General features: G+C 41.5%; 2 protein-coding genes across 2 annotated transcripts; one reads left to right on the forward strand and one right to left on the reverse strand.

Annotated features, from left to right (window-relative positions):
- The first annotated feature begins 251 nt into the window (after positions 1–251).
- Positions 252–13,060, forward strand: LOC123444426 (50S ribosomal subunit assembly factor BipA). Its single transcript, XM_045121129.1, has 19 exons — positions 252–652; positions 1,167–1,241; positions 1,338–1,488; positions 2,111–2,179; positions 2,267–2,439; positions 4,299–4,436; positions 4,558–4,683; positions 4,799–4,897; positions 6,020–6,143; positions 6,290–6,353; positions 6,567–6,621; positions 6,708–6,832; positions 7,158–7,231; positions 7,916–7,965; positions 8,202–8,288; positions 8,367–8,417; positions 8,489–8,572; positions 9,585–9,635; positions 12,541–13,060. Exons 1-19 carry the CDS (start codon positions 311–313, stop codon positions 12,622–12,624), a joined length of 2,022 nt encoding a protein of 673 aa, XP_044977064.1. The 5' UTR covers positions 252–310; the 3' UTR covers positions 12,625–13,060.
- A 2,090-nt stretch (positions 13,061–15,150) lies between these two features.
- On the reverse strand, positions 15,151–19,483 carry LOC123444427 (28 kDa heat- and acid-stable phosphoprotein). Its single transcript, XM_045121130.1, has 8 exons — positions 19,244–19,483; positions 18,460–18,497; positions 18,090–18,170; positions 17,921–18,004; positions 17,619–17,653; positions 17,038–17,123; positions 16,675–16,740; positions 15,151–15,450 (listed from the first exon to the last, which is right to left on the reverse strand). Exons 1-8 carry the CDS (start codon positions 19,308–19,310, stop codon positions 15,416–15,418), a joined length of 492 nt encoding a protein of 163 aa, XP_044977065.1. The 5' UTR covers positions 19,311–19,483; the 3' UTR covers positions 15,151–15,415.
- Positions 19,484–20,304: the final 821 nt, after the last annotated feature.

A 20,304-nucleotide genomic window follows, 5' to 3' on the forward strand; every position in this document is an offset into this window, starting at 1 on the left:
TAATATAATAGCCTTAAAAATCATGGTTGGTTTTCTTTGAACTGTTTATTGAACTCTCATTAAGTTATAAACTCAATTAATTTTGAAACTCTTGCCCGCATAGACAAATTTTGAAACTCAAGTTTGCGTGGGGAGTATGCCACAAGACATTGGCGTCATGGCGTTGCAGGGCAAGCAACCACACGCGCACGGGCCGTCAGCCCGCCAGACCCGAGCAAAACCCTCGACCGGCCGCGTGCTTCGACCCGAACCGACCGCGCAAAATCTCGCACACGCACCACCCTCCCCCGCCGCCGCCGCCACGAACGACATGGCCGCAGCGCTCCTGCTCCGCGGCCTCCGCTCGTCGGCGGGCCGGGCGCGCCCCGCCTTCCCCTCGCCGGCCTCGGCCCCGCCGCCCTTCACCTCCTCGCTCCTGCACCGCCTCTACTCCTCCGCGGCCGCGTCCGCGGCCAGCCCGCCCGCCTCCGCGCTGGGAGGCGTCATGGACCCGGCCCGCATCCGCAACGTGGCGGTGATTGCCCACGTCGACCACGGGAAGACGACGCTGATGGACCGGCTCCTGCGGCAGTGCGGCGCCGACATCCCCCACGAGCGCGCCATGGACAACATCAGCCTCGAGCGCGAGCGCGGTATCACCATCTCCTCCAAGGTAACCCTCTCGCAGCCGCATGACTCGTGCGTGGCCACTGAGGCTGCGCGCGAGGAATTCCTGCTCGTCATTTCGTCGAGCAAACTGCGGGCGTCAGAGGATGGGCTATAACACAGACATAGGACTGAGATCTGGTCTAAAAGCCACTCTCAGTTCGCTATTTTATTGGCCTCTGTCAATAGACGTAGGCTGGCGTGCATCCTGAACGGCACCTTGTGTGCATTTCTCTATGAATTCGAATTAGTGTGAGGATGGATGTCACGTCTGGTTCAACAACTGGCTGGCTAGAGCTAAGAGTCTGTGCCCAGTTACCCACTGATTACTCTCTGGCAGTTCCACAAACTCTTTAGGCGGGTTGCAATGAGGGCCGCAAGTAGCAGAACACTAGCCTGGCCCATTTTATTGTCCTAATGAAGCATTGTCGTACCAGGGAATACGTTGACAAACGTTTTCCCATGTAGATAATATGGCAACGCATGTGACATGTCTTGTTTCCTTTTGGTTATATGTCCAGGTCACTTCTGTCTCTTGGAAGGAGAATGAACTCAACATGGTCGATACCCCTGGCCACGCTGATTTTGGTGGGGAAGTAAGCACTTTTGGTTTAACTATATACAGTACTTACTTATAAGACTGAAATGACCATTTTGATGTGATATTTGAGATGGCCATTGCCCTTTTGTAGGTTGAGCGAGTTGTTGGAATGGTGGAAGGGGCGGTCTTGGTTGTTGATGCTGGGGAGGGACCTTTAGCACAAACCAAATTTGTGCTTTCAAAGGCTTTGAAGTATGGTTTGCGCCCAATCCTCCTCCTCAACAAGGTTGATAGGCCTTCAGGTCTGCTCGTTACCTGAAGTTTTGCCCATTAAACAGTAGTCCACGGCCCATGAGTGCAGTTTATGAGTTTGAATAATAACAAAAGTAATCCTTTTTTTACGGAGAGCAGAAATGTTTGGTTCTTCAGCATAACATCTAAGTTGTAATTGTTTGTTCCATTATAAACAAGGAGGTTACTGGACGGACATGTCCATAGGTTGAGTTGCATCATACAGACAAAACATAAATGGAGACTAGGTGCATGCAAAGTCAACTTAGAGTGGCGGTAATTTAGTGAAGGCAAGGGAAGAAAACTATAGAAATATATACAGTAGGCAATTAGTCATTAATTAACTGTAAAATGAGGCTACTAAACCATCACTCTTCTTATGTTAACTCCACATCATTGGAAATCTAGAAAGTCTAGTCACAAATTTTGTATTACAAAGGGCACAGTTGGATCTGGAATTTTTCTTACAACTAAGGAATCTACCTTGTCCTTATAATCCTTTTTATCCTGCTAGCGAAGTAATTTTTCTCCGCAAGGTAAAAAATATGCTAATTGCAGATGTGATACATGTGCATTATTTTTTGGCATGTATCCTTGTACTTTGTATTTGTTGTAACTCTTCTATGCCAACAGTTTCTGAAGAAACCTGCAACGAAGTTGAGAGCTTGGTCTTTGATCTATTTGCTAATCTTGGTGCTACAGGTGCATTTCTAGCAATTCAAATTGGTTTGCCTTAGAACTTTCTTTTCTTTTCTTTTTTAGTAACATTGTTTTGTTTGCATATTACAGAAGAACAGCTTGATTTCCCAGTTCTTTATGCATCAGCTAAAGAAGGGTGGGCTTCGTTAAAATTCACTAAGTGCCCGTCTGATAGTGAAAAAAATATGTCTCCTTTGCTTGATTCGATTGTACAGCATGTTCGTTCCCCAAAAGCGGACCTTGAGGCTCCATTCCAAATGTTGGTTAGTATACTGAAGTACTGAACAACATAAGAGCATGATATTTGTTTGAGATGAGAAAACATTATATATTTCTTTGTTATTCCTGAATCCATGCTTTGTAAGGTGTATGATAGAGTGAGTGGCCATTAAGTGGATTGCATTTACTTTTATAAGAGTGTTCTTCTCAAATTAGCAACTACAACATGATTCCCACCTTAATTGTTCACGACGTCTAGTGTTAATTTCGAAGAACTAGCATCAATTGGTTTGGCCTACTGCTTACAATGCAAAGCGCCGTGTCTACGTTGTACTTTCTTTGTTCTGGCTTCACATGTCTTAGTGCTGCCTGTACTTTCTTTGTTCTGGCCCGTACAGATTCTTTTCATGGAATTTGTTTACTTGAGCTCCTGTAGACAGCTGTACCATTTTGGAAAGTAGTTATCCATCTTAATGAGATCGGAGTAAAAAGGTCCAAGACAAGTTAGATGACATCTTGAAAAATATCCAAACTGATACAGTCTCCTGCCCAGTTCGATACATACATCTGGTTAAGCAAGCCCAGCCATGATGGATAAGCTAATTGTGGTTTGCTAGCACATCTGATACAATCTTGAAACATGCTGGTTTTACTCAAGTGAGCTGTGCATGGGGTGATGTATCATGAGGCATTAGGTACAATCATGAGGCATCCTACGCATGCTGCAGCAACCATGATAATCTTGATGCGCGCATTTACCTTCCTTCTTAGTAAAATTGCAAGAAGGTCATCCCCTATTGTTTCTTGCTTTTAAGAATGAATGTGCTGGAGGCATCAATATGAAAGGTGCTTGATATGTACTTGTTTATTCTTTTTTCGTCCTTACTTTGTTCAGCAAGCAAATAATTCTTGGATGGTTCAACATTAATAATGGAATGCTGAGTAGTGGTTGAAGTGGGGCATTTAGCTTATTGTCCATGCTTCCATGTTGATAGTTTTTCCTCTCGTAGTATGTCTCCTAAGATGGTGTATGAATTTAGTCCTCGTTATTGAGGAATGAGTATCAATTTGTTTCACTACCTTTTGCAGTATGATATCAACTTTCAGTCTTTTCACCCAGTCATATTTTGGATGTCTACATATCTTGTGATTTCTTTGGCCCAGATCATATTTTCATGGATACTTGACTTAAGCTGTTATGTATGCGGTTTCATCTTTCTTTGATAAATGTTTGCCACATTAACCATGATAAAATCATGTGTGATGATGTTAGATGTATGGTAGCCAATCATATGAGTTGGTCTGTAGGTATTAGTTACTACTATGCTGTTGCCTAGTACATGTATATGTTTGGTCCATTGGAATAACTAAAAGTCCATTTCCTTACACATAGCCTATGGGAATATGCAGTAAGTTCCAGCCAGGCTAATATGTCTAGAAGAGCACTACGCTGCCGATTGTTTACCAGCTACCAAGCACTGTCCTAACTTGTAACTGTCCTTGTTGCTTGCATACTGACATCTGTAGATTGCCAACAATCAGACTCTGATATTTTTAATTTTTTGAGTCATCTGCTAGAAATGAATGAAATCGCATATGTACTGGTCTGAAAGAAGTAGTCAGGTATTTTATTCCAAGTGAGTTGCATTTCTTGTCTCTTAGCCATTGGTAAGGAATTTCCACAATATAATTCTTTATATGATTTTTCTTGTTTCAACATATGTCATTTTATGTTAGACAATTCCTTTATATCCTTACAGCAGTTATTATTTTTCTATAATGCTCCTCGGGCGTGAATCTCTCTTATTTTGAAACAGAGGAGTTTAAATAGGATGTTCCATCTAGCATTCATCTATGTTTTGAATTGTAAAGACTCAAATAAGTTTGTAATGGTCTTCAACAGGTTTCCATGATGGAGCGTGATTTTTATCTAGGAAGAATACTCACTGGGCGTGTAACCTCTGGAGCTATCCGCGTTGGCGATAAAGTTCATGGCCTGCGCATCACGGATGAAGGGGTTCAGAAGATAGAGGATGGAAAGGTGTGACTGAATTTCTGCTTTCTCTTTGATGCTGAGCCTATTCTTCGCCGTTCAATATGTGTTTGCCAATTGGGTTTATTAAATGCCTTAATGACCTTTGTATGTTACAAAATAAATTTAGGTTGTCAAGCTCATGAAAAAGAAAGGCACAAGCATGGCAATAATAGAGGCTGCAGGAGCTGGTGATATAATCTCAATGGCTGGATTGTCTGGTCCAGCAATTGGACACACCGTGGCAAATCCTGAGGTAGTGGTAACTCTATGTTTTGATTGGGCTACTTGTTGCTGTAGCTGAACGTATTCTCCTTTTCAGTTGTCAGCAATTCTATATTTTCATATGTGAATGTAATTGTTGTGTGTAGGTTTTGACTGCTCTGCCTGCAGTTGAGTTGGACCCTCCCACAATATCTATGACTTTCGGTGTGAATGATTCACCACTGGCTGGCCGTGATGGCACTCATGTAAGTAGAAATAACAGTTCACCTCTTTCAGTGTAAATGATTTGTCTTGATCCTCTTTCCATCTGTACAAAACCTGAGTGACTCCTATTTAACTGAGTGGAACAAAAAAAAGTGTCTACACATGTCAGAAGAAGAGTGCTCGACAACCAGTTTTTATTATGTATGCCATATGCAAAAAAAATTATAAATGTCAACAAGACATGATAAATGATGTTGTGACATCTATCATGCCTGATCATGTATGGTTGATTGTTGGCTTGCAATTTCATATAGAGTTAAGAAATCCCTTAATAGCTGTTAATTATCGTGGAACCATGATAGTGTGCTCTATGCATTACACAACTATTTTGTTCAGGAGGTAGATTTCATATGCAGGTTTTTGAAATAAATATCTAGATATTTCAGATTGGATTGGATTTGTTTGCTGTATTACATACTAAAAATATTCCCTGTTTAATCTTCATTTTTTGGGGGAAAATAGAAGTATGGCATTTGGCCAGGTGAAATGTTATAATTGGTTACACAACTGGATGTCGCTGACAACCCATTGCTCAATTACAAATCATGGATAGATGGAAAAGGCTGACCTCCAGTACATGATGGATGACGAATTTGTTCTTGAATCATCAAACTTACCCAAATGTATTTTGCAGTTAGTCCTCTGAATGTGCTTCTAAATTGGTAGTTGAGAGTAAGGACCTAGTCTTCTACTATCATTAAATATATTGGGGGGGGGGGGCGTAAATCCAGGGTATGGTGCTAGCCTCCTACTGTCCTTTTTCTTTTCTTTTTCCAGTAATATAAGTTTTTTTTTTGCAGTATGCACCATGATAGATTTATTGTGAAGTTCCTTGGCATTTGTTAATGTTTGACATCACAAACTTACACCAACGTATTTCTGAATTCTGATTACGCCGTTTTATGTCATCATATGTGGAATTTTATGAGGACTTTGTCATTGGTTAAATGACATAAGATCCAATAGCATTTCTATAGTCTAACTTTACATGTTGCCGGTGCCAACTAGAATGCACTCATTGGAGCATAATCTGTCAATTTGTTGGGTGATATTTAATGAAAATCTGAACTTGGCTGACTTCGCTTGATTTTTAAATTTTGCAGGTAACTGGAGCGAAAATTGGGAACCGTTTGATGGCAGAGGCAGAAACAAACTTGGCAATTAATGTTCTTCCTGGACCATTGTCAGAATCTTATGAAGTTCAAGGAAGGGGAGAACTTCAGTTAGGTCTGAAATTTTGACGAAATCCCTGCTGTTCTAACTGAAATTTTATTCAACTCGTTTAAAACTTTGAAGTACCTCATGGCAATTTTATGTGGTATAAATAAGAAATTTATTCATCGACATCATAGGATGATCTGTTTAACTTCCAGGAATCTTAATTGAGAACATGCGACGTGAAGGATTTGAGCTTTCAGTTTCACCACCAAGAGTGATGTGAGTTCCAATAATTCACAAACATTGTTATGTCTCATTTGCATGCAAACTCTTTTTCTGGCAAGCCAACTGTCTCTACTGTTTAGCTAGATGTTTATATTTGTTTCTTTAATCTATCATGTTCACTCCTTCCTTTCTAATACGTGTAACTTTTGAGCAATTTGAGTGCACTTTGTCCACTATGAGAATGACGAGTTTTCTTTTGTAAATTAGGTATAAAACAGAGCGTGGGGAAAGGCTAGAGCCTATTGAAGAAGTAACTGTCGAGGTAGAAATCAGGATTGCTTTGTTTTATCTTCTTTATCTTCACATGTTCTGATCTTATATTTTCAATTTATGAATTGGATATTGTAGGTGGACGAGGAGCATATCGGATTTGTGTTGGAAACTCTTAACAACAGGAAGGGGGAATTGTTGGACATGGGCCCTGTTCCTGGGACAGTTGGAAGAACTCGGGTCTTCATGACCTGTCCATCTAGGTCAGTAGTGCTCTCAGTTCTGCTGATTACTAGTTGGGTCACTTGTTACCTTGAAAAGCATGTAATACTTGCTGACTGGTTTGCCATTTGTACTTAATATAATACGGATTAGTTATATTTCACCTTTTACTTCTATAATTTTGGCCAATGATGTTTGTTTTCGTATTTGTATATTTGCCTGTTTACCTCATAGATATGCCCCCTGTAGAATTTACTGTAAAATCAAAAGAACCTAATTTTGGAATCTACTTATTCCTTCGACTCGATGTAATATGCACTAATGATTTTGATTCAGATAATATCAAGTGATCTATTATGAATGCAGGGGTTTGGTGGGTGTTAAAGGAGTTTTCAACAGCTTTACACGTGGAACTGGATTTATGCACCGGGCTTTCCAGGGTATGATGCTATTTATGATTCAGTGCTACATAATGGTTGAAGTCTGTAACTCACACATGTTGTTTGTAGATAAATAGTAGGCTACATAGTGATGTCATGAATTCATAGACTTAAGTGCATAGGAATGATCAAAATCAGAATTTTCATCTTCCCAGTGTAGAGGCAATTTATGTAATCATCTGTGCAGACTTTGCTGTTAGTGCTGTTAGTCCTTGATTTTCAGTCAACTGCATAAGTCAAAGGACCGCAGCCAGTTCTAAAAGTGTTATTACCACCTTGTGCTGTTTACCTTAGCTAGATGTCAACAATATTTTTTTTGTTATGGCATAGCTTCAAAGACTTAGCCATGGACAGGGGTGCGTGGAAGTTAGCTATCCACGTTCCAGAGCCATGACTTGGTTTCGAGATCTTATGGGTTTCAACTCTAGCCTACCCCAACTTGTTTGGGACTGAAAGGCTTGGTTGTTGTTGTTGCATAGCTTCAATTTTCAGGCTATGGATGTGCACACAGTTGCCACAGACCATCAAAATAAAATTTATGCTATGTCACAAGAAGATTAGTGTCTTGCTGCATCAAAATGCAGTAGTTTGTTTGCCTTGCATGCCTAGCTAGATTTCAGGAATTCTTGACCTATGATTTCACAATAAATTTGTTATTTAACTGATGTTTTTTTTTTAATGCAGCATATGCTAAATACAGAGGTCCACTGGGCACTGTTAGAAAAGGAGTTCTGGTAAATCAAATTTCAGCACCTTCATAATCTTATATTCTTACATTACTCTTATTTGCTTATCTTATACGTAAATCATATTTTACATTGCAATAAGGTATTAATACTGATGTTCATTTTTAGCAAAGAAGCATGCATATCTTAATATCTTAATTAAATAGAAACAGTACTTTGAACAGTACATATGTGCTGCTGAACTCTGCAAGTGGAAGTTGATTTTTCTCCATGTTCATATATAGGTATCTGTTGGCAGAGGATTTATCACTTCACATGCACTCATGAGTTTAGAGGCTCGTGGTACTCTTTTTGTCTCTCCTGGGATGGAGGTAGTTATCACTTCATTTTGTTATAGTACCTTCTAGGTGCAGGAGATTACCTTAACTCTCTTTCTTCCTTGTTGAAAGACATACGAAGGCATGATAGTTGGCGAGCATTCACGTGATAGCGATCTTGAGGTAAGTTGATTATTTACTTAGCATGAATCAGTTTCTGTCCATTAATACATGGAAATAATGCTGTTCGGCAGATCAATCCTGTGAGAACTAAAGAGCTTACAAACATCCGAGCTCCCGGGAAGGATGAAAATATCCGCCTGTCTCCACCTCGCTTGGTATGTCCTTTGCTCATGTACCTAGGGCGTGTTTGGTTGCCTGGGTGGCTCTAGCCTGCATCGCATGAGGGATCCTGGGTGAGTGTGGCCTGGTTGAGTTGATGCAGAGATTGGTTGAGATGTGTGTTTGGTGGATTGTGTGATATTACTGCATGAGAGATGCTATATACAAGAGATGATGTTTGGTAGACTGCAGGGAGCGGATCAACTCAACCGACCAGAGGCGAGGCGAGGCGATCTCCCTCCCCGATCCAGATCGGGCAGGGAGCCGAGGTGCTCGGTGGCGGGGCTGGCGGTCGGAGGGCATGGCGGCGCGGCAACCGGTGGCGAGGCGATGTCCCTCCCCGATCCAGATCGGAGCGACGGGAGCGGAGGTGCTCGGTGGCGGGGCTGGCGGCCGGAGGGCATGGCGGCGCGGCAACCGGTGGCGAGGCGATCTCCCTCGGGATCCAGATCGGGGCGACGGGAGGGAGGCACTCGGCGGCGGGGCTGGCGGCCGGAGGCATGGCGGCGCGGGTGGCGAGGCGATCTCCCTCGGGATCCAGATCGGGGCGACGGGAGGGAGGCGCTCGGCGGCGGGGCTGGCGGCCGGAGGCATGGCGGCGCGGGTGGCGAGGCGATCTCCCTCCCTGATCCAGATCGGGGCGACGGGAGAGGAGAAGGGCGTTTTGCACGACTCGTGCATGCATCCAAGGAACAGCTGAATCCGGCGTAGCTCTCAGCCTGGCTGAGAGGGTACTTTTTGCATCAGTTGGGCCAGGCCCAGATGGCCATACGGTTTACCAAACAAGCTGAAAATTACATCTTGGATGCCATGCAGGTGCAGCGCGGGCAACCAAACACGCCCCTAGAACATCATGACTGCACTAATATTGGTTTTCAGAGCTGAGGACGGATAACTTTAAATACGCGCTTTATTTTGATGAAGAAATGTCTTGGAATGCTCATCTAACCAAACACAGTTACTGTTAGCTATTACATAATCTTAATGGAAGCTTGTTGAACCATGCAGATGACTTTGGAAGAAGCAATTGGATATGTTGCTGTAGATGAGCTTATTGAGGCAAGTTTTTCTCTCAAGTTCTTCAAACATTTAATTCGTGCAGAATTTTCACTCTAATCTATTATCTGAGATGATTGAGAAGTGTGGTAAATGGAGATAAACAATTGATTCTTCTAGACTCCCAGAAGCATTGTCCCCATTCCTGATTGATTGAAATTAGAAAAATGGACACTTGCCTGTTTATATTGAATTTCTAATGATTACATGAGAACTTCTGTCAAAATAAAATGTTGATGCTTTAAAGATAAACTTTAGAGTCTAAAACCAAATAAAGATCTTGTTGCCTGATGGTATGTGGTGTTATTTCTTCCAGATAAGAGTAAGCCATCAGTCAGTTACAGACAATAGTAAAAACAAACTGAAGGCAAAGAAAACAGTCCATAATTATTTGCCATGCAGTTTGGTATTACTACCTCTATCCAGGTTTATAAGTTGGGCCTGGGTTTATGGATCTTCAATTTTACTAGTGAAACATGGGTTATATGCCACAACAATTTATCTTTAGATTTGTCGTCTCAACATAGCCGGTCCAAAGCCCGGGTAAAGGAGGAGGGTTGTGATAGGCTTTGCGAGCCAACGTCAAAACGCAGCCACTCTTATGGAGATAAAAGCCAAAAGAACTTCGTTGGGCCGCAATACTCTTAGTGACGCGCCATATCTTGATCTGGATACGATGATAACTGAGCAAGGATTGGGTCGTCGCATCCTTAGTGGTGCGCTAATCTATAAAAGAGAATCCCATCTGGTGACTTTTAGTAGTGGTCAACACTATGCAGATTGATTTTGTCCTCTTGAGAAGAGAAGACATGCGTGCTTGTCTAGAGAGAATGTTGTCCCTCAACATAAGCTTGTGGTGGCTGATTTTCGCTTTCGGGTGTGTGTCCTGCGGGATAAGCGTGCCAAAATCGCTAAAACAAAGTGGTTGAAGCTCAAGGGGAGACAACTAAGGCTTTCAAGGAGAGGGTTGTTAAAAGGGCTTTTGGGAGGAAGGTGATGCAAACAATATGTGGATGAAGTTGGCGAGTTACCTTCAAAAGGTGGCTTCAAACGATTAGAGGATTTGGGGTGACAGGGGAAGTAGAAGCGAAGCTAAAGATACCTGGTGGTGGAATTATGATGTCTAGAAGGCTATTAGGAAAAGAAAGATTGTTTGCTACTCCCTTCGTTCCTAAATGTAAGGTGTATTAGTTTTTCAAAACGTTGTCTACTTTATAGCAAAATACATAAATATTTACAATACGAAATATGTAAAATATATTTCATGGTGAATCGAGTGACAATGATTTGATATTTTACACATTGATATTTTTCTTTATAAACTTGGTCAAAGTTAGAAAAGTTTGACTTTTTGAAAAAAATAGTACACCTTATATTTAGGAACGGAGTGAGTATTAAGGAGAAGAAAGGTTGTTTAAGACGCCTACACCTAGATAGGAGTGTAGAAAACATTGAGAAGTACAATGTGGCAAAAGAAGACCGCAAAGCGAGCTGTGGCAAGGGGTCATGCATATGAGGACCTCTACCAGCCTTTAAACACGAGGGAAGGCGAAATGGACATCTGTAAGATGGCCAAGATCCTTGAGAGAAAGGCGAGGGATGTCAACCAAGTCAAATGCATCAAGGACGGAACAAATCAACTTCTGGTGAAGGACGAGGAGATCAATAATAGATGGCGAGAGTACTTAGACAAACTATTCAATGGAGAGAACGAGAGCTCTACCATTGAGTTGGACGACTCCTTGATGGCACCAACAGACGTTTTGTGCGACGAATGATATTGTATGGCAGAATGTTGACTAACTAAAAGGCACCAGTTGATATTCTATAGAAGAACAATAATATAGGGCAAACTGTTCAAAGGATTCGGCCGGTGATATTGTATGGCAGAATGTTGACCAACTAAAAGGCAAATGTCCAACAATTAGGTATAATAGAGATGTGCATGTTGAGATAGATATGTGGTCACACTAGAAAGGGTCCGGTCTGGAATGATGATACATGTGATAGTTATGGGTAGCAGCACCAACTGAAGAGAAACTTGTCCAACATCGTCTAAGATGGTTTGAGCATATACAACGCAGGCCTTCAGAAGCACTGAGTGCATAGCGGAAGGATAAAGTGTGTTGATAATATCAAGAGGTCAGGTAGGACAAAAAAATATTGACAGCTGTAAGGGAGGTCCCTACAGCATAACTGCTGCAACAAACCCAAAGAACTAGTCATGCACAGTGATGTGTGGTTGTTTGGGACTAAAAGCTTTGTTGTTGTTGTGGGGTTATTTTTGTCGTCGGATGAAATTTTAAACATGTATACTTTTTGTGGAATATTACACATATTTTGTTAGTCAGTTTGATGACCTAAAAGTTTGTACTTCACTTAAAAACCCGGACGGAGGAAGCAGTAGGATGGGAGCATGTTTTTAAAGTAACTTTCTATCTGAATTAGGGAACCGTACTTTGTGTACATAAAAATTTAAGAATCACAACCTACAGGAGTATTAGTTTATATGGTATACTCCCTCCGTTCCTAAATATAAGTCTTTTTAGAGATTCCACTATTGAACTACATACAGATGTATATAGACATATTTTAGAGTGTAGATTTACTCATTTTGTTCCGTATGTAGTCCCCTGTTGGAATGTCTAAAAAGACTTACATTTAGGAACAGATGGAGTACAATATTGACGACTCAGTGGGTGGGCACTGAAATCCATAATGATTCTGCTAATGTGTTGGGGTGGTAATTAGTCCAAACAGAAAATATGGTGTTAGTTTAGAGTTTCGTAAAGAAAATTAGTCTAGCTGGTTTTCTATTTGTGTGTGCTCTTATTCCAGTTTCATACTGGAAGCAAATTCTTATATTATGCTGCTTTATACCGGGTTGTTGACATTTGAACCTGATCAGGTTACTCCTAAGGTCATACGGCTTCGGAAGAAATACCTGGACGCCAACAAACGCAAGATGATGAAAAACAAAATTGTGCATTGAAGTTCCAAACTTCCAATCACATCTAGTACTGATAAAGCCACTACGTATTGCGTTATCCTCCAAAAGGCATATCCGATTTTGGCATACAAGGCCTATCCAGTTTCTACACGCGGTGGGAGGAATTGTTCCGTGGGATGCTAGTGACGAATAAGCCCAAGGTTTGAGCAGCTGTTGTAACAAAACTGAGTGAGTGGGTTTGAGTTAGAATTACCTTGCGAAGGTATAGCATTATAGCTACTTATAGCTTTTCTTTATAGAGAATTTTGGGGACACATAAAATATTACCCTGGAAGGGTATAGTGTTCTTTTGGTAGTCAAAGAAAAACATGCCAAGGTACTTTGGTTGAACTGGCTACTTTTGTTGACACATTTTGAAACGTCTTGTGAGAAATTAAAGCAAATAAAATCTACATGCTAACTACAGCATTAACTGTAAGAGGCCATTGTGCGCATACATTTATGGGCTATGTTTGTCACGATTATGGTATTTCATTTTTGAAAATCTTATTGTTTATTTCAATATGTTAGCTGGCCATTTGTTTAGAGCAGATTATATAAAATAAACCGTCAATTTGGTGCAATTTCAAAAAAAGTAAGTCGATTAAGTGCTAGGTGCGTTTTCTACACAACTGCCTGCCCACCAAGCGCGGTATTAGGAGGAGATGTATCAGAAATTTGTTTTGGATTTCAGAAAGAAAAAAAGAAATTTGAAGTACCTAAAAATTCAAAAATATCAAATACATATAGATGTGTTCTACATGTTTGTGAACACATATGATGAAATCCATGTGAGCTATAGGGAAAAAACAATTTATGTGGATTTTTAGAACATGCACTACTTTAATGGTTTTGTTGTTTTTGTATACCTCATAAGTTAATGTATTTCATAATGAAATTTATACAAATGTGTAATCATGTTGATTTTCTAAAGGATACTTGATAATTCAAAAAAAAAATGGAACGGAGGCAAAAGATTTGCCTTATCCATTAATTAAGAAGTTAAGAGTTGCTTTTTACGACCAAAAGCAATAGAATTATTACAAAGCCACTACTCGTGGCATGATGTTTCTCAAGTGCTTCGTGCCAGCGGTAATTTAGAGTCGGACGGTAGTGTCAGTGTGCACCAGGTTTAGCATTCTGCTCACATCAAATCGTCCAACAAACTAGCATGATGAGAAACGACATCGCTTTTCGGTTGCTAGTATTCTTTTCAGACATATTGATCCACCAATCCTTGGTGGAACACCTGTGTGTCCAGTGAGAAGTGTCAGTGTGCACCAGGTTTAGCCAAGCCTTAGATTATGCCCCCAAAGCCTCAAGGTGAATCGATATTTGAAGAATGGGTGGCTCATTGATTCCTCAGTTTGCTTGCAGATGGCACAGATGCCACAATTTGGCCAACCGTGCCTCTTGAGCTTATCGGCAGTCCAAATCCGGTTTTGAATAGCAAGTCAGGCAAAAAGATAGACCTTGGAAGGAGCCCAAGTCTTTCAGACCCCATAAGTCATGGGCGAGCGAGTGGTTTCGTGGAACTATGCTTTGTAAGTTGAGGTGACGGAGTAGTGGGCACTAGCTGTATGCTTCTAAATTTTGAATTACAAATTGCTAAGAAAAAGGGAGCTTCAAAATGGCCATAATCTATGCTGAAAATGAGATTTGGAGGAGGGGCTCCACTGAGCCCTTTATTTTTTCAATTTTTTTTTTTGCTATACCTCCAAAAATTCTGAAAATTAATATACACATACACATGTGTAGTGTGCACTTATGAATTGTCGTTGATGTTTATTTCATTGTCATATGTAGCGGATTAGAATATATAAATACATAAATCAAAATGGGTCTCCTTTTGTTATATTTGGGTCAAAATGAGTAGACTACAAATCACAGTACTCCCTTCTTTCCGATTAATAGTTTCATCTAAAAAAAATTAGTTTTTTATTATACTAGGCTTATTTTGAGTCTAATTGAGTTAAACTGCTTTGATTCGCACGTCATATTTAATTCATAGAGATAAAAGAAAGAGAATATTTAATTCATAGAGATAAAAGAAAAAGGATTATTGGCTATACAATTTTTTTTCTACATGCATCATGCAAGTTCAATAAAAAGAAGAATGCTACATTTATTGACTCAAAATTTAATATATGAGAAATATTTTATTGACTAATCAAAACTAGTGTCATCCACTCACAATTCATCTTGATTGATGAGATTTCAGATTTAAATCCTATAAACCAAAAAGAAGCAAATATTATTTAATACAAAAAGATCTTATGTGTTCCAAATAAAAATGATTTGTTTTGCATATTTTTGAGTATGTGTACCGAATATTATTTTTCCAAAATACAGGACTCAATGGAGCCAGGACATCATCCAAAATACAGGACTAACTATGTATTCGATCGATGGCATACAGCGCTCTTCCCCCATCATCCATGACATAAATGAAGCCCACAATGCATTCGCTGACAACGCCTGCCATCACATCTACGTTGCTGCTCATACATCATCTGGGGACTCAACACATCAAATTTCAACAGTTATGTTCCATACCATTTTTTTAGTGAAAGCAAATCTCACATAAGCTGATTCTCACTAAATTTGTACCCTGCCAAGCTCAAGTTTACAGCGAGACACGCCGACAGGACTACTTTACACTAGGTAAATGCACGACTTTTATGGAAATGTAGATAATGGAATAGAGACCCTGGTTTAAATATACTAAGATGCATAGAAATAAATATCCAGCCAACAAAGCTCAGCTCAGCTCATGCCTCCACAACCTTCACAGTTATTTGCGTGCTTCGGTCTTCCTCTGTTCTTTAGCTGCAAAGAACGGGATATGATTCAGTGCGTAACTCATAATATTCCCTAACTAAAAATGTTACTGTTCAGAAGTTCTTAGGGAAATGAAAATGCAAACACTTTGTTCAACATGGATAAAATGATGTTAGTGTAAAGCAGTACATATAGAGAGCATCTCCAAAAGATTCCCACGTCAAGTCCATGAAGATGGAAAGCGTAGAAAACTGACCCCTAGACCGGCTTTCTGGATCAGTTTAGCTCAAAGTGAGGCAAGACGGAGGATCTCGCCCAACATGGCGTGCTGCCAAGTGGTGCATACACCACGCATGTGAGGAAGCCCACGCCTCTTCCAGGCCTGGCTAATTTGTAGAGGAGAAGACAAAATGGATAAAATTCCTGTTGAAATGCTCCCAATTTCATCACCAGCTCTAGAACACCCAATCGCCAAATCCCTAGCTTCCGAAATTCCAGTTTACGGAACCCCAGTGCCCAAATTCCCCTTTACACCTCATGCGCAACAGCAGCAGCGACTTAGGTGCAACGGCAGCAGCATGCAAACAGTGTCATTGTGCTAACCTCTCCCTCTCTGATCCTCATGCATGCGTTGACTAGGGATGACGGCAGTAGGTTCTAGGCGACTCACTGTTGGAAAGGGAGATAGTCGACTATTGTTCATGGGCTGAGGTCACTTTGGTGGTCTATATGACAGCTCCAGTGTGCAGGTTTCTTCTCAATCGCATCTTGATTCGGAGGTTATTTGTTGGGTTCTAAACTTCGAATGGTCCAATTTTCACACTCGATTGAGCCATACAAAATGCTACCTTGAGGAAGATAAAGGGAGAGGTGGAAGGGTCTGATCATGAAGATTAAATGTCAAGGTACAAAATGCAAAAATTACATGGCGCCTAGGCGCTTCAGCTTTCCTCTCGTGTGCTTCTGTCCATCATGGCGCGCCGCTAGGTTTGAAAAGTGTGGCTCTCTCCCTCACTCTGAACCATACATAACTAGTACCCATTCACAACTCATATTCCGTCACAAATCCCAAATTGCAGACCCCGTTATATATAAAGAAGTTGGAGCTACTCAAAGGTGTTAAAATGCCTTTTAGTGAAAAATATCGAAGGAACAAATGCTCCAGCATGGGAAACTGGTGAGACATGTGGCGGTGAAAGACTATATGCGAATACGATATGCAGGGCAACGATGCTGAGCTTAACAAGAATAGACGAATATCAAGGGGCATACCAGCTTTCTCCTCTTCACGTTTCTTTGCAGCATCTGCCCTTTGCTGCCTTATTAAAGCAAGACGTTCTGCATTTGCAAGACAATAGTTATGGCAATCTGCAACTTCCACGTAATGCTTCAAGATTGAATGCATGCAAAGCTTTAACAAGTTGATGACTAAATATGATTGGGCAATAGCTGTGAGTTCATTAGTGCTGCTGATATCAATAACCTATTCACGAAACGTTACTCTCCTTATTGTGGTGTCTGTTTCTATGTGAGTCCGATCTTGTAGCAGTCCATGTGAATAGTACATATATAACCATGGCCAAGAGACGCCAAGAGAAGATAGATGTAAGCACAACATGGAAAAAAAAATCTCACCCAAATCTTTCTTCGCCTGTTCTGTTTTGCCTTGCTCCTGAAGCTTCATATAACGCTCATGAGATTTTTGCTTCTCGATCTCCTCCCTAAAAATAAACATGACAGCAGTGTGTCAGCAGAGTTGATGAAACAAAAAATATATATAACAATGCAATGGGCTGGTATGAACTTCAACATAATAGCTGCTGTATTCTTTCCACTCACACACATACTCTCTCTTACAGTTTTACACGGAACTGTTTACCATGAAGACCATCTCTACAGAAAGGTGAATGCCAACATAGTGACTAGACACTAAAACGAATCTGAGATGTGCTACCTACAGACTCATGAGAGCCTGCAAACCAGTGGGAATGATGTAACATAGAAGATAATATGCCAACCACTAATATGTACCACCATGCAGGGTTTTTTTATCTACTGATTCATCATGTTAGTTTTTTTTGGCACGCCCACCCAGAGGTTACAGTTAATGTTACACCATTTCTCAAGGTAGACACAGAAGCAGTGCACAAGCATTTGCGGTGAGATATGATACAAAAACAGAGTTGAAGAAAGAAAACATGGAATAAGGCAAGTACCTCTCACGCCTCGAGAGTTCAGTTGTCTTTCCAAGCTGAAACGTTCAAGCTTAGTTAGTTGGTGATATGTATGGCAATATTTTGTATCAACGTGTAAAGTAATTTTAAAGCTCATAAAGAGTTCTCCACTTCACTTTTCATGAATGAAAATAGCTGGGCAACGCCATTTGTGTAACAACATAGCAAAGGCAATGGAGGAGAAGACGAGGAAACTTAATACTATAACCGGTGTGGCATGGTATTTTATGCTATTTAGCTACCAGCAGTAACATCACAGATGCTTCTGGTTGTAACACACTTACATCAGCTTCCTTGGCTTTTATATTCTTTGCTTTCACCAGGTTTGGATTTTCGATTTGAATAACACCTTCAGTTCCTTTATGTTTCTGGAATATTATAAACTGAATCAGATTGGTAAACAATTAATCATGCACATGAACATATACTTCCAAATGGATAAGTGCATACAACCTTCTCTTCACTGTCGTCTTCGGATTCTTCCTCTTCAGATTCTTCTACTTCTTCCTCTTCCTCTTCTGCTTCAGCTACATTCTATATTAAAAAAAAATCGATGATCAGAAAGGAGTATATCATGATCACATTTGCATTACACGTAAACACTTCATCTATATGCACTTAAGAACTCTTGTCATTTTCCCCAATGGTTTATGAAATTGGCTGTAACAATTGCCAAAAAAATAATAATACACAATCAGATTAGCAAATGTAGCACCCCAGTGACTATATGTTATAATCAAACATTTATAATACAAGCACAACAAAGGCATAGGTAATCTAATATTATGTTGATGAAATTAATTCAATTTTGGAAGGTGCAAACCTTCTTAAACGAGCGTGGGCGCCCAGAAGTTCCAGAAGCTGCATTTAAAATTCAGAAATATGTCAAAGCTACACACAAAAGAACAGCAAAAGTAAAATTGCCAAATACAAATGACTCAATAGTCACTGAGGTGCAACGAAATATATAAGAAAGTAGCCAAAAACTGTTTTGTAGAGGTATGCAAACAAATTCAAATGTAGCATCTCTCCTGTATAATGCCTCGAAAACGCTTATTCGTCTGAGACTAGATAAATACATGGTGCTATTGATTTCTCACTGCGTTTAAACTTCACAAATAAACTTTTCTGCGAAGCTCTGATAAGAGTGAAAATGAATGGAAAGTCCGTTTACAAATCAAGGGAAGAAGCAAATGTAAGTTGTCCAGTCATGGGATGGAGAAAGCATCTAAACCTTAGGGGGAAAATACGCAAAATGTGTAGTCTATGAGCATCCAAACCAAACAAAAACGTTAGCACAAAAGACGCCCAGGATAGATCAGCGAAGACCCCATCATCGACGGCCCATAGCATCATGTAATCAAATCGTTTTATGCTAACCCGTGCATCCTGGCAAAACTAGGCATGTCGACGTCACCGCGAGCTACCCTTATCCAACCGGAACACCGCTACCAAGCCAAAGAGGTAGAAGAAAAGCCTCCTCGCCGCAACACCGGATCAAGCAGTCGCCTAGACGAGGGCGGCAGACAAAGCCGACGAGCTGGCGCTGAATTTGACCAAGACGGGACCGAACGGAATCGAGGAGGAGCGAGGGCTCGGGTCGTTACCGATCTCCTCCGGGGTGGAGAAGTTGCGGCGGCCGGTTGGCTTGCCCTTGAACTTGCCCCTGCCCATGGCGGCGGCGGCGGGCGAGGGGAGAGGGGACGAGGCGTGTGGAGGATAGAGGGAGCGGAAAGCGGGGGCGGCTCGCCTAGTCTGTACGCTGGGTGGGAATCGGGAAACCCTACTGTCACGACCGCCCTTTTACAGTGGTGGGCTGGGATGGGAATGAGATTCGGTGCAGAAATGGCCAATTGGAGAATTCGGTGGCTGGGACTTTTGGGGTGGGAACCGGGTGCGACCACTTCGCGAAAAAAAAAATTGTTTGTGAAATGAAATAAGTACCGTGCTCATAAAAGTTGGAATAAGTTTGATTTTGAGATAAATACACTCACGGCCATTTAATTTGAGGTCAAAGCACAATACAATCATTAAACTTTGGAATACGTTCGGTACGGTCATTGAATACGTAAAGAGGTGATTATACGGTCACCGATTCACCTACAGCTCCGTATTCTGTTGGGTTGGCTGGTCAACCTTTTCAACTAAACGTGAAATGACTCGTCAAGCACAATACGTGGCAGCCGGTCGCTGCCCCTTTCCAAGTTCCCCATCTTTCCTCCTCGCTCCTCGGCCCGATCGAACGACTCCGCCCGGATCACGCCGCGCCAGAGCCCAGATGCCCCCGTGCCTCCTCCTCCTCCTCCTCCTCTTACTCGCAGTGTTGTCGCGCTCCCGTCGTTGGCCGCGCCCCGACTCATCGACCACGAGCCCCCTCCTCTCCCCGCACCAGCGCGCCACCAGCATTGTGTCCAAAGCATCGGCGGGGGCGGTGGGGAAGCGAGCCCCATGCTTCACGGCGACCGGGCGGGAGGTGGTGTGATGCACGACGCTGCAGGGCATGCCGGGGTACCTGGACCCGGACTACCACCGGTCGTTCCAGCTGACGGAGAAGAGCGATGTGTACAACTTCTGCGTGGTGGTGCTGGAGCTCGTGACGGGGTTGCGTGATGGAATATTGATGGTTTCTTATGAAATGTCGATGGGACATCATGCTAACAATATCTGC

The sequence above is a fragment of the Hordeum vulgare genome, chromosome 3H (assembly GCF_904849725.1).
Source record: "Hordeum vulgare subsp. vulgare chromosome 3H, MorexV3_pseudomolecules_assembly, whole genome shotgun sequence".
NCBI lineage: Eukaryota > Viridiplantae > Streptophyta > Magnoliopsida > Poales > Poaceae > Hordeum > Hordeum vulgare.